This window comes from Carlito syrichta, unplaced genomic scaffold (assembly GCF_000164805.1).
Source record: "Carlito syrichta isolate Samal-C Ts95f unplaced genomic scaffold, Tarsius_syrichta-2.0.1 Scaffold113587, whole genome shotgun sequence".
In the NCBI taxonomy this organism is placed as follows: domain Eukaryota; kingdom Metazoa; phylum Chordata; class Mammalia; order Primates; family Tarsiidae; genus Carlito; species Carlito syrichta.
In genome coordinates, this window is record NW_007057683.1 from 445,086 (window position 1) to 461,071 (window position 15,986).

The 15,986-nt window shown below is 38.8% G+C and overlaps 1 protein-coding gene and 1 pseudogene across 1 annotated transcript in view; one reads left to right on the plus strand and one right to left on the minus strand.

Annotated features, from left to right (window-relative positions):
- Positions 1–320: 320 nt before the first annotated feature.
- LOC110596790 (serine/threonine-protein kinase Nek10-like) overlaps positions 321–15,986 on the plus strand; it is a gene marked incomplete at its 3' end in the record, with an annotated part of 105,290 nt that continues 89,624 nt past the window's right edge. The window contains exon 1 of the mRNA XM_021719133.1: positions 321–358. Within this exon, the coding sequence (XP_021574808.1) occupies positions 354–358 (5 nt within the window). The remainder of the gene's footprint in view (positions 359–15,986) is intronic.
- On the minus strand, positions 13,903–15,448 carry LOC103274363 (annotated as a pseudogene).

The following is a 15,986-nucleotide window of genomic DNA, read 5'->3' on the forward strand; positions in this document are numbered from 1 at the left end:
GAAACTCCTTTTCTGGAATGGCCATCTGAGCTGTCATTGTTATTTGTTGCTGTCTGAACACAAAGTTCACGAACTTAGCACTGTGCGCTTACATCGGCAGCACTGTACAAATAACTGTATTGGAACACCCTCCCTACTCACCAGTTACTATTCTCTTTATCTGAAGATAAAGGAAATATTGAAAGGAAGACATTTGATGACATTCAGGACATCAAGGGTAATATGACGACAGCTCTGATGGCCATTCCAGACAAAGAGTTCCAAGATTGCTTTGACGGGTGGACTAGGCGCTGGCATTGGTGCATAGCTTCCCAAGGGGAGTATTTCGAAGGGGACCGTAGTGATATTCAGCAATGAGGTATGTAGTACTTTTTCTAGGATGAGCTCACAAACTTAATTGCCCGGCCTCGTATGTGTCAGTGTTGGAGTTTAAACAAGGTCTGTCTTACCTCGAACGCCTTTTGATCAAGCAGTTTTGACCACATTGTCTGCCACACAGTTTTGACCACATTGTCTGCCACGCTATTCTGCCCTTCCAGAGTGTCCATGGGCTGCTGGTAAGTCGCCACACCTGTGGTACTTCTCAGACGACTCCTATTCTGCTTTATACAGTTAGAAAAAGACTTTCATTATTTTCATTATTAAAGACTTTCATTATTCATTATACTCTCGTCACAGGAGTCAAATAATGTTTCCTTGGTTATGGGCATCACCTACCTAGTGATACTTTCAAGTTCTACACTCTTGAACTAAGACGCAAAATCACAACCTGGCTTTTGATGGAGTCAAGTGTTTATTGTGTGCTCCCTCAGCTGTCACATCAATGGGAACAGCTGAGCAAGCTTGGGAGGACACAGGCAGTTGACAGGACTGAGAACTGGTGAAATGGGGACTCGGTATGCTTTGTAAAGAGGAAATGTTTGACTTGAGTAAGATTTGGATGAGGATGATGATTTGGCAGCAGGGAGGGGTTTTGACTTCAGTCTTCATGCTAATGGCCCTGCTCCCTACTTCACTGAGAAACAAGGAGCCATCAGAAGAGGACGTCCACAAACTTCTGTGTTCATGTCTTCCTACTTGCTTGCACTTGTGTCCCTGTAACTGACCTTCTCTCATGTGATTCTGCTTCCACGATCCTAGTGAAGGCCAACCGTCTTCCCGTGTCTTCATTTTCTCAAGGGCGTTGTTCTAGCAATTCTCAGCTCTTCCGCATCAGTTTCTCTGCCTCCACTAGCCCATGCCAACCAATTTGCTAGCATCCTGTCATTTTTCCTATCTTAAAAAAAAAACTCCTTCACCAGGTGTGGCCTCCTTTGGGAGGCCAAGCAGGAGGATTGCTTGAACCCGGGAGTTTGAGACCAGCCTGGGCAACATAACGAGACCTCGTCTCTCTCTATATTTAACATTATTTTTTAAAAATTCCATGAAAGAAAGAACTGGCACATAGGAGGTGCTCAGTAAATACTTGTTCAAAGAATGAGTGAATGAATGAAAGCATTTAAAGAACTTTTGTAATAAGTTAGGTGTGGGCTGATTTGGACTTGTTGGTGATGAGAATAAAAAAGAAAGGGAGATAGGATATAAACTTTGAAGGAAGAATTAAAAATCCTTAATTCTTCCTTCAAAGTTTATGTGAGTTATTATATACATATGTAATGTAGTCTGTAATTTTAGGATTCTGTGTTTGATAATAAGATTATTTGGTGGTACAACCAATAGGGATGCACTTGAGAAGAGTGGTTTGTTTTCTTCCTTCAGGTGCTTTTGTTTCCATTTTTTATATTTTTTCTAAGAGTAAAAACCCTCATTATCTTAATATTACATATACTCATTGGCCAGATAATGTTTTCTTTTAAAATTTGTAACTAATGGTAGATCATTAACATGGGACCCAAGAGTAATCTACTTTGGTTCACTTCGAGTTTTAATTACTGTTTGGAGTTAACTGAGAGTTAGAAAAAGATGACCCGGAGTTCAAAGCATTTAGCCCACTTTGCTCAGGGCATCCCAAAGTGTTTCTGTGACCTCTGTAGCAGCTGGTCGATTCACTCATGAAATAGCTGGTGCTCACCCTTGGACCCTGAGCAGTATGGACTACCTAGCATGGAATTTACTTGGCAAGAATTCCCTCAATAATAGATTGTTCCTGCCTCCCCCTTTCTCTTTCAGTCTTCCTTTTTTATTTGGAATTGTATTTTATTTGGTTTGGGACATTTTTTCCAACAAGCGTAGAGAGAACAATTGTCATTTTCTGGCTGTTCAGTTGACCTCATGAACACATTTCAGTATTGGGAGAATGTCCCACTTTATGAATATCCTCTCCTTAAGCAAGTCACCAGACGAATGTGTTTTCTTAGCCTCCCTTGCAGCTATAGTGCAGTCTTAGATGCCATCAATCAGACAGCCTCAGCAAGTGCTAGATTTGCAAGTGAGAAACGGAAGAGAGCATGTACTCGGCAGAGTCCAGTCTGGGGTGGCAGCAGGGGTGGTGGTGGAAAACGGCAGTACTGAGGTCCAGGTCTGCTGACGGTGTAGTGGTGCAAGGTGTGCCTCAATCCAGTCTTGACTGGAGTTTTGTTGTTCCTCACTGTACAGCCTCTAAGCCTGACTCAGGTCCTCCCTGGGCCGCTGTGAGCCTCCTAACAGCCCTTCATAAGTGCCTTTTCTGTGGAAATGAGCTTTTCAGTGCTTCTGTGGCACAAAGGTCAGGGTCATGGTCTTTAAAGCAGTGCAATAAGGATAAAAGGGAAGAGGGGACATCATGTACACACATTCTCCAATTTCCTCTTCCCCCACCAAAATGAGAGAGGAACGCAAAAATGGCCTGAGTCTTTAAGTATTTATTATTAATAGTAACAAGTAATAGTTTCTGAACACTATTTTCAGGTACTGTGCCTTTTGGACATTGTCCCATAGGGTCTTTTTGGTGGTCCTCCGAGAACAGCCATCAATAGTTCTATGTTTAGATGGGAAAACTGATGTTTAAGTGACTTGCCATCTTTGCTTGGGCTCCACAGAAAATGAAGCTCACATGTGAGCTCCTTCCTGGGGAGGGCAGGTGATTACTCCAGGACAGTGAGAGTAAGGGAAAAATGCAGAGTGAAAAAGAGAAGGAAGGACAATAAATACAGTGTGGTGTGTTAGCCTGCTTGCCACAGTTATACTAAGAACAACCTGTTACTTGGTCATGAGAGATGTCTCTGGACAGATCTCATGGAACTTTCCTGCATCAAGAGTCCACTGCGGTAAGTAAAGGAGAGGAATTCATCTCCTGCCTCTTATTTATCACAGCTTGCCCGTAGGCCTTACCTAACCTCTCCATAATTTCGATTGTGTTACTCAGCCCCACTGGAAGTGTTGTGGGGGCAGCCAGGTTCAGAAGTGCTGCAGCTCTTACCGAGGCTGCCATGATGGAATCCATGCTGGGAGCCAGGCCTCTCCCTGGGAGCCAGACAGCTGGAAGTGATGAGTGGGGCTCTCCATTGGACAGGTTGCCCAGAGCTGGGGAGGCAGGTAGGACAGGACAGGCCTGGGAGAGGGCCTTTTGGAGGCACATCACTCTAATCTCTGCCTCTGTCATCACACAGCATTCTCTCTGTGTCTATGCCTGTGTCTCTGTTTCTTCTTTTGATAAAGACAGTAGTCATAGTGGACGAGGGTAGACTTTAGTCTTCACTTGATCTGCAAAGAAGCTCTCTCCGAATGAGGTCACGTGCACGGGTACCAGGAGTTAGATTTCAGCACGTCTTTCCAGGGGACACAATTTAACCCACAACAGCATCTAGGTCATGAAGGAAGACGTGGGGCCGAATTCATAGCAAAAGAGAAGTGATGAAATCAGTTTTGAGTATGTTGCGTTTGCATTGCTTTTGAGACGGTAGTCCAATAGGCAAGCCAAAGAATGTTTCTGGAGCCTCAGGAGAGATTTCCTGGCTGGTAAGGAGACAGGAGGTCATCAGCATCTGTATGGAACTTGCTGTGAAATAGACGTGTGCTGAATAAGACCTTGGGGACCTCAGCACTTAATGGGAGAAACAGAGAGAGAGGGAACCGTGGGGGAGTAGGCAGATGCGAGGTTAGAAAGAAGAAAAACTAGGAGAAAATTGTGTCAGTCAAGATGTGAAAAAGTTTTCAAGGATCTATATGAGGCTTTTCTCAGGTCAACAGTGGCAAATACTGTGGAGTGGTCAAGTATTGAGGATTGTAGTTTTCATGTGGCGATTTCAGATGACTTCACTAAGGGACTGAAGAATATCCCTTGGATTTGCAATGATGAACCAGAGAGGCTTCAGGGGAATGGTGAAGGTGGAGGCAAGACTACAGGGGGGATGGCACGCAGTGGTACTTAGAACTGGGGCAACAGCCAGTAGAGAAGACTGTGCTATGAAGAAATGAGGACAGGAGTGGTGATTAGAAACCAGGAGACTTGAGGACGTTGTCTTCAGATGTGAAGGAGCCATGGTGGAGAGAGAGGATAAGGATATGGGAGAAGGAACAGGAGGCAGTGCCCTACTTCATACAAAGCACTTTTGCTTCGGTTTCCAAATGTGCTTCTGTACATTACTTAATATGAAGAGAGAATTCTAGAAAATCACTGGAAATGATTGAATTAGGTGTTCCAGCTCTAAACAAAAAATGCATTGTCATAAAAGATAGCTCTATACAGAGTAATTTACAGTAATAGCTTGAATGAACAACACATTTAGATAATTCTAGGGTATTTCAGGTCATGTTTTCAAAAATACCTTATTTGATAGGAATAATTATTAGAGTTGTGACTATTTGCATTTCAGTTCCTGGCTTGCTCTTATTTGGATCTGTGTAAATTTCAGCTTTTAAATTTTGGCTTGCATTTTCAAAAAAAAAAGAAAAAAAAAGCATTTCCCAGCACTGAACTATTAAAATTATCTGTGGAGCTTTTATATCAAAATGTATTTCTAACACTGGTTCAATTTTTAAAGTGTATACTGCAGTTTAATAAAAAAATATTTTTATAGTTCTCTGCTTAAGCAAAGTTACTGGTAGCAATATCTTTAAAAGTTATTTATTTATTTTTAAAATTTATTTTTTATTGATGTAAAATGTACATATATAATTTACCGTCTTTATCTTTTTTTTTTTTTTTTTTGAGTTAGAGTCTCACTTCATCGCCCAGGCTGGAGTGCAGTGGCACGCTCTTGGTCACCCCAGAGTTGACCTCCTGGGCTCAGGCGATCCTTCCGCCTCAGCCCTCTAAGTACTGGGTGCTACAATGCCTGACTAATTTTTTTATTTATTGTAGATACGAGTCCTCGCCAAGTTGCCCAGGCTGTTCTCGAACCCATGGGCTCAGGCAGTCCTCTCACCTCAGCCTCCCAAAGTGCTGGGATTATAGGCTTGAACCACTGTGCCTGGCCAATCTTTATCATTTTTAAGTGTACAACAAAGTGATATATATATTATTAAATTTTAGAGTTGTAGGATACAAGTGGGAATTTGCTACATAAGTAGGCTACATGCTGGTGAAGTTTGGATTTCTATCTGGCCCTCACTCCCTCTGACAGTGGACCAGGTACCCATCATGCTGCCACAAGACTCCCTCCCTCCCTCTCTTCCTCCCTCCCTCTCCTAGCAGTGCCCAGCATCTGCTGATTCCACTCTTGTGCTCATGGGTCCCGAGTTTAGGGTCCACTTATGAGTGAGAACATGAGGGATTCAGTTCTTGGTTTCTGTGATAGTTCACTTAGTATGATGGTCTCCAACTGTATGCAAGTTGCGCAAAGGCCATGATTTTGTCCTTATTCATGGCTGTATAATATTCCACTGTGTATATATACTACATTTTGTTTATCCAGTCCACTTTTGATGGGCATCTGGGTCGGTTTCATATTTTTGCTATTGTGAATAGTGTGGCAGTAAACATGTGTGTGCAGGTGCCTTTTTGGTAGAGCAATTTACATTCCTCTGGATATACTTCCAGGAAAGGCATTGCTGGATTATATGGAAGCTCAGTTTTTAATTCTTCTAGAAATCGTCACACTGCTTTCCATAGAGGTTGAACTAGTTTGCTTTCCCACCAATGGTGTAAAAGCGTCCCCTCACAAAGGGATATAATTTTGGAAAATATTTGTATTGTTTCTTGTCATCATAAAAAAATTCATGTTGGTTGGAGGAGTTTAAAAAATATATAAACAACCGGGCTCAGTGGCTCAGCCTGTAATCCCAGCACTTTGGGAGGCTGAGGTGAGTGGATTGCCTGAGCCAGCGGGTTCAAAACCCGCCTGGGCAACTTGGCGAGACCTCATCTCTACAATAAAAATCAAAAAACTAGCCAGGCATGGTAGCGCGCGCCTGTAGTTCCAGCTACTTGGAAGGCTGAGGCGGAAGGATCGCCGGATCCCAGCATGTCGAGGCTGTGGTGGCCGGGAGCGGCCACCGCACTCCAGTCTGGGCGACAGAGTGAGACTCCAACTCAAAAAAAAACCAAACAAACAATAACAACAAAAAATATATATATAAACATATCAAGTCAAAATTAAAATCACGTCATTTTTACCACCTAGCACTACTTATTATTTCAATATCTTTCATTCTTTTGTATGATGAAATATTTTGTAAGTATAACAAATGTTCATCTGTGCACACTAGGTTTTAATACACTATAACTTTTTTTTTGGAGAAAAACATTTTTAAGGAAATAATGCTACGTGTTCAACTGAAGGACCCTCCTCGTTCTAGTTCCCCTTTCTCTCCAGAGGTGACCACGCTCTGGAAGTTGGTGCGCATCCTTTCTGTCTCTGCTTTTATGCTTTTTCAACGTGTGTAACTATTCATTATCAGTATGAAGAAGTATCACTAGCAGCTGAAAGCTCTGCCTGAGCTGAGGCCCCCTCAGGAAAGCGCCTCACGAAAGTGTCTGAGCCGAGGCCTTTGAATGGCGGAACCTGGACACAGACATGCCCATGAGCTGGGCTGATTGGGATTGAGGGGTGGGGGACCGGCTTCTTAACTGCAGTTCCCTCCAGAAACTGCAACATACTGGCTGTGCACCAAGTTGGTGTGGAGATGGCAGCTTCTCCCCATGAAGTCTGCCAGGCAAAGCCTTGTAACTGTCTAGGGCTCTACCTGGAAAAGAATACGCAAGATTTGGGCCTGGAGCCATACTCCTTAATATGGTAACTCTATGTTTAACTTTTTGAGGAACTGCTAAACTGTCTCCCAAAGTGGCTGCACCATTTCCGTTTCCATGAGGAATGTATGAAGGTTCCAATCTCCCATATCTTTGTCAACAATTATTATTTAATGTCTTTTTGATTATTGCCTTGCTTGTGGGTGTGCCATGGTATCCTATTATGGTTTGGATTTGCATTTCACTGTGTCTAATGAAGTGGAACAACTTTTTTGCCCATTTTAAATTTTGGGCTATTTGCTTTTATTATTATTATTATTATTGAGTTGTAAGGATTTTTACTTATTCCGTAGAGCAGACCTTTATCAGATATATGATTTGTAAATGTATTCTCCCATTCAAAAGTTTTATTTTCTCATTTTCTTGACAGTGTCCTTTGAAGTCTACAAGTTTTTAATCTTGAGGAAGTCCAATTTATTGATTTGATTGCTTGGGTTTAAGTGTCAATCTAAGAAACCACAGCCTTACCAAATTCACAAAGACTTATACCTGTATTTTCTTCTATGAGTTTTATAGTTTTAATTCATATTTAGGTTTCTGATCCATTTAGAATTAATTTTTGTATTTGGTATGGGATAAGGTTCCAACTTCATTCTTCTGCATGTGGACATCCAATTGCCCCAGGACCCTTTGTTGAAAAAACTATTTTTCACTGTTAAATTGTCTTGGCATCATTGCCAGAAATCAACTGACCAGAAATATAAGGGTTTATTTATCAAAAAACTCTCAATTTTATTTATCAATTTTTTAGATGCATATCCTTATACCAGTCCCACACAGTGTTTATTGTTATAGCTTTACAGTAAGTTTTGAAATTAGGAAGTATGGGTGCTCCAACTTAGTTTTTATTTTTCAAGATCATTTTGGCTGTTCTGTGTCCCATGTGTTTCTATATAAATTTTAGAATCAGCTTGTCAGTTTTTTCAAAAGATCTGGATTTGTAGATCTATTTGGGACATATTCCCAATGTGATAGGTAAGAATTAATCCCTTCTCCCTTCCAAGATGTCCACATTCTAGTATAATCCTTGGAACCTGTGTATATGTTATGTTCCATAGTAAAGGGGAATCAAGGTAGCAGATCGGTTTGAGGTTGCTGGGCTCAATGTAATGAATGACAAGACCCTTTAGACATGAAAAGGGGAGGCAGAAGAGTAAATGCCAGACTGAGGTGCTCTGAGAAAGACTCGATGGCCACTGCTGCCTTTGAAGATGGAAGGAGCTATAAGTCAAGGTATATGGGCAGTCTCTAGAAGCCAGAAACGGCAAGGAAATATATCCTCTTCTACAGCCTTCAGAAGGAATTGTAGCCCTATGAAACTCTTAATTTTAGCCCAGAAGTAACCATTTTAGAACCATTCAGAACTATAAGATTTGTGTTTTGCACCACTAAATTTGTGGTAATTTGTCACAGCAAGCGGAAGTTAATGCAGCCATTTAAACAAGAGCAAGTCTTCCAATCTTTGAAACATAAGACAGCTTTCGCACGGCTTCGGGCCACTAGGGACCTGGAACATGAGACATCTTTCCATGTATTTAGTTTTTTTTTAAAAAATCCTACTTTGAATGATGTTATGCATTTTTTAGTGTATAAGTCATGTACTTCTTTTGCTAAATTTATTCCTAGGTAGTTTTTTCTTTTTTGATGCTATTTTAAACGTTGTTTTCTTAATTTTATCTTGGATTATGCATTGCTAGTGTATAGACATATAATTGAGGTTTGCATATTGATTTTGTATCCTGTAAACTTACTGAACTTATATACTGGCTGTAATTTTTGTGTGTGTGTGATTTTCTTGCAGTTTTCTTCATAAAGGATCATGTCATCTGAAAATAGAGATTGTTGTTCTTTCTTTCCTCTCTGGATACCTATGTCCTTTTCCTGCCTAATTGAGTTGACTAGACACTCCAGTGCAATGTTGAATAGAAATGGTAAAAGCAGACTACCTTGTCTTGTTCCTGATCTTAGGAGATGTTAAGGGACTATAAATTAAAAACAAAATCTCTTGCCAACCCATACAAGCTTGCCACAAAAGTAGAAGAGAAATAAAACAGTTTTTACAATTGGATAATCATTAAACCAGACTTGATTCTCAACATAGGAAATCCACAAAAGAGATTGCAAAGACCAAAAGAAATCTCATCCTTTTATAGTTAAGCAGATGCTACCCTCGTCTTACATGTTCCCAATGTAAACGATAACTAGTCTTCAAGTAAGAGGTCTTGGCAGTACCATTTGTCACACGTAGTTCATCCTAAATTCACCTGATAATTGGAGTAGCCACCAGTGTTTGCTAATTGCCTTTATCCAAAAGAAAAACAAATTTCTCACATCTTTATGACAGGAGGTAGATTTGTAATCTTTGGAGTCAGATGCCAGGTGAAGTTAGGTGTCTACCCTCTTATGGAAACAGAGGTAAGCGCACTGTCTTTCTTGATGATTACATTTCAAAGAGATGGGTCCTGTGTCCTTAAAGAGAAGGTTGCAACATTGATAAGAGGCTTATTTAGGTCTTTAAAAGATTGGCATATATCTTAAAGAGGCAGAGATTCAGATTATAATTTTTCTAATGTATATGCACTAAGAAAATCTTTTCATTCTGGCATGAGGGAAAATTTAGGGAGTCCTTTCCTAAAGATTCATGTTGTTTTCACCCTTGTGAGTAGTAGCTTCCAGTTTTTTATCATTTAGCATAATGCTACCTGATAATTGTGCAGACATCTTTTTATCAGGTTGAGGATTATTTTTCCCATTCCTAGTTTACTGAGTGCTTTTATCATGAAAGAAAGTTGAACTTTGTCAAATTCTTTTTCTACATCTATTGAGATGATCATATGCTTTTCTTCCCTTCTTTCTGTTAATGTGGTATATTTTATTGATTACTTTTCATATTTCGATCCAACCTTGCATTCCTGGGATAAACCCCACTTGACCATAAGATATACAGTAGTCCCCCTTATCCACAGTTTTGCTTACCACATTTTTAGTACACTGCAGTCTGAAAATATTCAATGGAAAATTCCAGAAATAAGAAATTCATACGTTTGAAATTGCACACCATTCTGAGTAGAGTGATAAAATCTTGTGCCGTTCTGCTCCTTTCCACTTGGAACATGAATCATTCCTTTGTCCAGTTTATCTATGCTATATATCCTCTCTATTCATTAGTCACTTAGTACCCATCTCAGCTATCAGATCGACTGTCACAGTATCTCAGTGCTTGTGTTCAAGTAACCTTTATTTTACTTTACTTAATAATTGCCCCAAAGTGTCAAAGTAGTAATGCTGGCTTATTTTTTATAATTCTTTTATTTTATTATTAGTGTTGTTCATTTCTTATTTTGCCTATTTTGTGAATTAAACTTTATCATGGGTATATATGTAAGTAAAGGAAAAAGCATAGTATATGTAGGATTCGGTACTATCCACTGGGGACCTTAGAACGTATACCTCTGGATAAGGGAAGACTACAGTAATTCTTTTATATGTTGCTGTGTTCAGCTTGCTAGTCTTTTATTGAAGATTTTTGAGTCTTCATTATAAGGGATATTGGTTTGTAGTATTCTTTTTTTGTGATTTTCTTTGGTTATGGTAGCAGGATAACATTGGCTCCACACAATGAGTTGGGAAGTGTTAGCTTTGGTTTCTTTGAACAATTTTTGAAGAATTGGTGTTAGCCCTTTAAACATTTGGTGGAATTCACCAGTGAAGCCATCTGACACTGGGTTTTTCTTTACGGGAAGTTTTTTGATGACTAATTCAATCTGTTACTATATTTTTATTCAGATTTTATTTTTCTTCTTCGGGCAATCTTGGTAGTTTATGTATTTCCAGTAATTTGTCCATTTCATTTAGGCCTAATTTGGTAACATACAATTTTTCAAAATATTCGCTTAAAATCCTTTTAACTTCTGTAAGTTTGGTAGTAATATTTTCTCTTTTGTTCTTGGTTTTGGTGGTTTGAGTCTTTTCTCTTTTTTTCTTGGTCAGTATTGCTAAAGGTTGTCAGTTTTGTTGATTTTCGAAAGAATCAACTTTTGTTTTCATGACTTTTCAATGTTGTTTTTATATTTTCTATTTCATTTATCTCCTCACTGATCCTTATTACTCCTTCTTGCTTGCTTTGAGTTGAGTTTTCTCTTCTTTCTCTTGTTTCTTTAGGTAGAGTAGGGAAGTAATTTAATATCTTCCATCTTTTTAAATTTTGGCATTTATAGCTATAGATTTTGTTGTAAACACTGCTTTAGAAATATCCCATCAATTTTGCTGTGTTGTGTTTTTGTTTCCCTTCCTTTCAAAGTATTTTCCAATTATTCTTTTAATTTCTTCTTTGACCCATTGGTTATTTAGACATATTTAATTGTTGTTTAATTTACACATATTTGTACTTTTTCCAAATTTTCTCTTTTTAATGATTTCTAATTTAATTCCATTGTAGTTATAGAATGTACTTTGTATAATTTCAATTCTTTTAAATTTATTGATCTCATTAGTTCTTGTATGTATCATTTTCATTTCTTTATTTTCTAAATAGTTTTTCATATTTATCATTCATAACTAATTTATAAAATGTTTTTATTTCAAAGTTTTTGCTTTTTCTCTTTTTCAAAACTTTAAAAAAATTGATTGTATTATGTCATAGAATCCAGTTTATACAATCACAGTTTTTCAGAATAAATTGAGAAGTTCTTCATACTTTGATGATTCAGATAATCATTGCATAGCATTTGCCTCCAAATTATTGGATTAATAAAACAGTAATCATTTAGTCCCTCAAATTCTGCAATTTGGAAAGGGCTTGGTGAGAATAGCTAGCTTATCTCTACTCCATGTAACATTCACTGGGGCAACTCCATTGGGATGGGAGGAATTTCTTTTTTTTTTCTTTGGAGTTGAAATCTCACTCCATCACCCAGGCTGGAGTGCAGTGGCACACTCACGGCCACCGCAGCGTCAACCTGCTGGGCTCACGCGATCCTTCCACCTCAGCTTTCCAAGTAGCTGGAGCAACAGGTGTGTGCTACCATGCCCGAGTAATTTTTTGATTTATTGTAGAAATGAAAAAAGTTGCCCAGGCTGGTCTCGAATCCATGGGCTCAGGCAATCCTCTCGCTTTGGCCTCCCAAAATGCTGAGATTATAGGCTTGAGCCACTGCATCTGTCCAGGAACTTCTTTTAAGAAGGATGGCTGCTACTGGCTCTTGTCTGGGAGTTCCACCTGTGGCTATAGGCTTGGTTCTTGGTTTACATTCATGCACTCTCTATACATGGTTATGTTGGGCATTTTTTTTTTTTTTTTTTACAGTATGGTATTGGAATCTAAGAAGGACTGTCCCAAGAGGTAGAGTTCCAAAAATACAGCCTGCATGTACAAGCGCTTACCAAGCATCTGTTAGCATCACACTTGCTAGTGAGCCATTGGCTAGAGCCCATCACATGGCCAAGTCCAGAAATAATAACTGAAGAGATTATACAAAGGTGTGTGCACTAGCAAAAGTGCTTTTTTGGCAGGTCATCAAAGTAATAGTTTCCACGCCTGATATATAGTAAAGTTTATGTAAGTTTTATAAATTCCTTAAAGAGAATATCTTTTGTTTTTAAACCATAGTGCTCAATATGTGTTAGTTCAACTCTATTTACTGTATTAAACTTGTAATGACCCTGTCTGGAATTATTTGATTTTTCATTGACTACTAAGGACCTTCCTCTTGGACAGGGATTCTTTTATTTTTGTTTCTTTTCTTTCTCAGACTGTGACTCCATTCACAAAGATTGTTAGTTTATACTTTTCATACATTTAAGAAAGGGGAGAAAAATTTTAAAGTAATATATATGCCAATTAAAAATCATTGAACATTAGTGTTGGTACAACCAATTAAGGTGACACTCTCTAAGAGGGATAAGTACAATCTTTATTTCACCTTTCTATTTATCTTTAGCTCTTTCTCCCATTTTTAAACTTTTAAAACTATTTTTGAGAGGTTGTGCAAAACTATTGTCTTTACAAAAATGGCACAAAAGTGAATTCAACAGTTGATACACGTGCAGACGTCATTCACACCTTCAACAACAAAATGTATTCTAACACTACAGAACTGAAGAAAAATACTAGCTTCAATGGCAGCTGTTAAGCCCTAGAGTCACGTAAGTTACACCAGAATGGCTAAATACTGTCCAGGTAAAACTCTATTGTGAAAGCTGAAACAAGTTTAAGACTTGTTCAAGTTTAAGCAGAGATACAAATCTTTTGGAGCCCCATCCATCTATTTGTGTTTGATGTAAATGACCTTTCCTCTAACTTGTGGTCTTAAACTTCTGTTTTACAAAATCTGAGAGGAAAGTACAGAAGAAATCAATACAAGCGAGGTTATGTTAAGTAAGAGTAACATACCAAGTCGTAACAAGGTGGAGTAATGAAAGTCAAAACATTAAAAATGTTAAAACTTGCTTGCTACTTGTTGGAAACTACTACACTAGGAATTAGGTAATATATACAATTATTTTCAAGTAGATTATTTACATTGCTCTAACATGTCCTTCTCTTCAGTACACTGTTAAATGAATCAAAAACTGTTCGCATTCATATCCCATTCCAATAACAGCACACACTACTGCTCCCCCAAAACTGTCAGGCTCAAATGACTTAATGAAAGAAAGAAAGAAAGATGCACAAAAGTAAACTATTGAGGAGAAATAATGGGAGCTAGAAGATGCATGCAGTTCAGCTCTTTTAATCAACCAGCCAGCTTGCTAGCAACAAGGGATGGTTTTCATTGAGGAAGGTACTGTGAAGTGGGCATGTGGTCACCAGTGACCTCGATTTATCTGGAACTGCAGTAGGAATTTGCTCGTTCTTCATTTTTGCTGTAGCCATGTTGTAATTCCCAGAATCAAAATATTTTTGCCCTTTTTGTGACCGTTTCCTTAATAATGTGAACCTCCAGGCTTTTGTCCCAAAGGTGGATACCTTGCTTTTAATTTTGCTTCTTCAACGTTCTCTGTGTTAGTCACTTTACCTTCTATTTCCTCCTGCTCCTCGGCGGAGTCTGCCTTGGGGCTTTCATGGAGATAGTGCTCCCTTTGACTCCGCTTCTAATCCTAGCAACATCCAATCACTTCCTTTTTTCCTTCAAAGATTGCGGCCCTTTCTCCCATTTGAACTGCCAATGTCCAAGGAGAAGGAGGCAGTAAAAAATCATTTGAGTAAATCTAAATAAAGTATTCTGCGCTTTATATTTTAGACAATTCTTATAACTCACTGGGAAGGTCATTTTCCTGCCATCTAAGAAAGGAACTAGAGCACCAAGAAGATACCTAGTTTTTCATGGTCCTACAATGTTGAGGTGTCATTCCATTCAGCCACACCAGGCTCATTGCGAAGTTGGTTTATTCTCTCTGTATAGAGTTGGCAGCCCATGGACTACCCGGAGAGCAGTTAATTCCTAGACGGAAGACAATAAATTTGGAACCGAATGAAGTGTTTTATTTTTCCTCTGTTTTGGAAATCTGTAGTTATTGTGCTGAAAGAGAGAAAGGATTATGTTTATGTGTTCAGAGATTAAGATTAATTTTGAGGGTGTTAGGAGCAGAGACTATGAGAGTTTTCAAGGATAAAGATTTTAAAGAAAGTAAAAAAGCTTTGGACAAGCTTCTTGGGTACCCACCCACTGTGGGAGCTTTACCTGTCCTCTCAATAAATCCTGCTTTCTAAAAAACAAAGTAAAAGTTGTCTGCCTTGAATTTTAGTGACTTGAGCAAGTGAAGGGAAGTTAAGGTAGACCCTTTAGTTCTCTGTTTACAGGAGGAAGGAAATGAAAAGTTTAGTGGTGGTAAAATGGCAGTAAAAATGGGTTCTCATTCTTTTTCACCTTCAACCTAGGAGTTGTATTGGACAATTGCTTATTTTTAAACCTTAAGTTTTAGTCGAATTAGTAGAACAGTGACCAATTATGGCAAACCAGGATGCCAGCTAAGCAAAATACCAAGGAAAACTGCTTGTTGTCATGTCAGAGTTACTGCAAGGAGCAGTTTGAACAAAATGTGACTTCCAATTCCTTCTTTCTTGTTCTCTGCAATCTCTTCCTTCTGTATTTCCTCTACTCTGTCTGCATCCCACACTCTGATTTGAGGGAAATTACTACAAAGGTGCTCCTGGTGGACTCAGTGTCACCCTGGTGGACTCAGTGCTCCTGGTGGACTCAGGTTATTGTCCTGTCACCCGTCAACACCCGTCACCCACCAATCGTTACTGTCAAACATTCTCAGGCCCTGGACTTCCATTTTTATCCTTCCTTTTCATTTTCTCCTTGTTGACATCCCAGAAATATCTACAGTGTATAACATTTAAGAAGAAATCAAAGATTGTGAAAACTCAGCTATTTGGGGTATAAAATATTTTGGGTGTAAACTCCTTTGTCCTCCTCAAATCTCATGAAATCTGTGTTTTTTTATTGATCACTTTCTTTGTATTGGCTTAGAAAATGGGAATAGGGAGACAATGAAATCAGACATGAGGATGCTGTCAAAGGTTTTTCTTTTTATATCTGCAGAATGAGGGGACTTCTGCTTCCAAGATGGAAGAGGAATGTATTTCTTTTCCTCTTCAGTCACATAACGTTACAGATTTAAGATCTGTTTGCCCAGCACTTTATGAGCAAATACAGCGGTGATTAGGCTTAAGACATCTATGGTTCTTACAAGGGAGTTTGAAATACGTGTTATCTATCTTTTAGAATAAAAATGCCTTATTTTGCTTAAAAATTCTTAAACATAGGTTTTAACACTGAGTGTTCCAAAGTAATACATTATCAAAAATTGT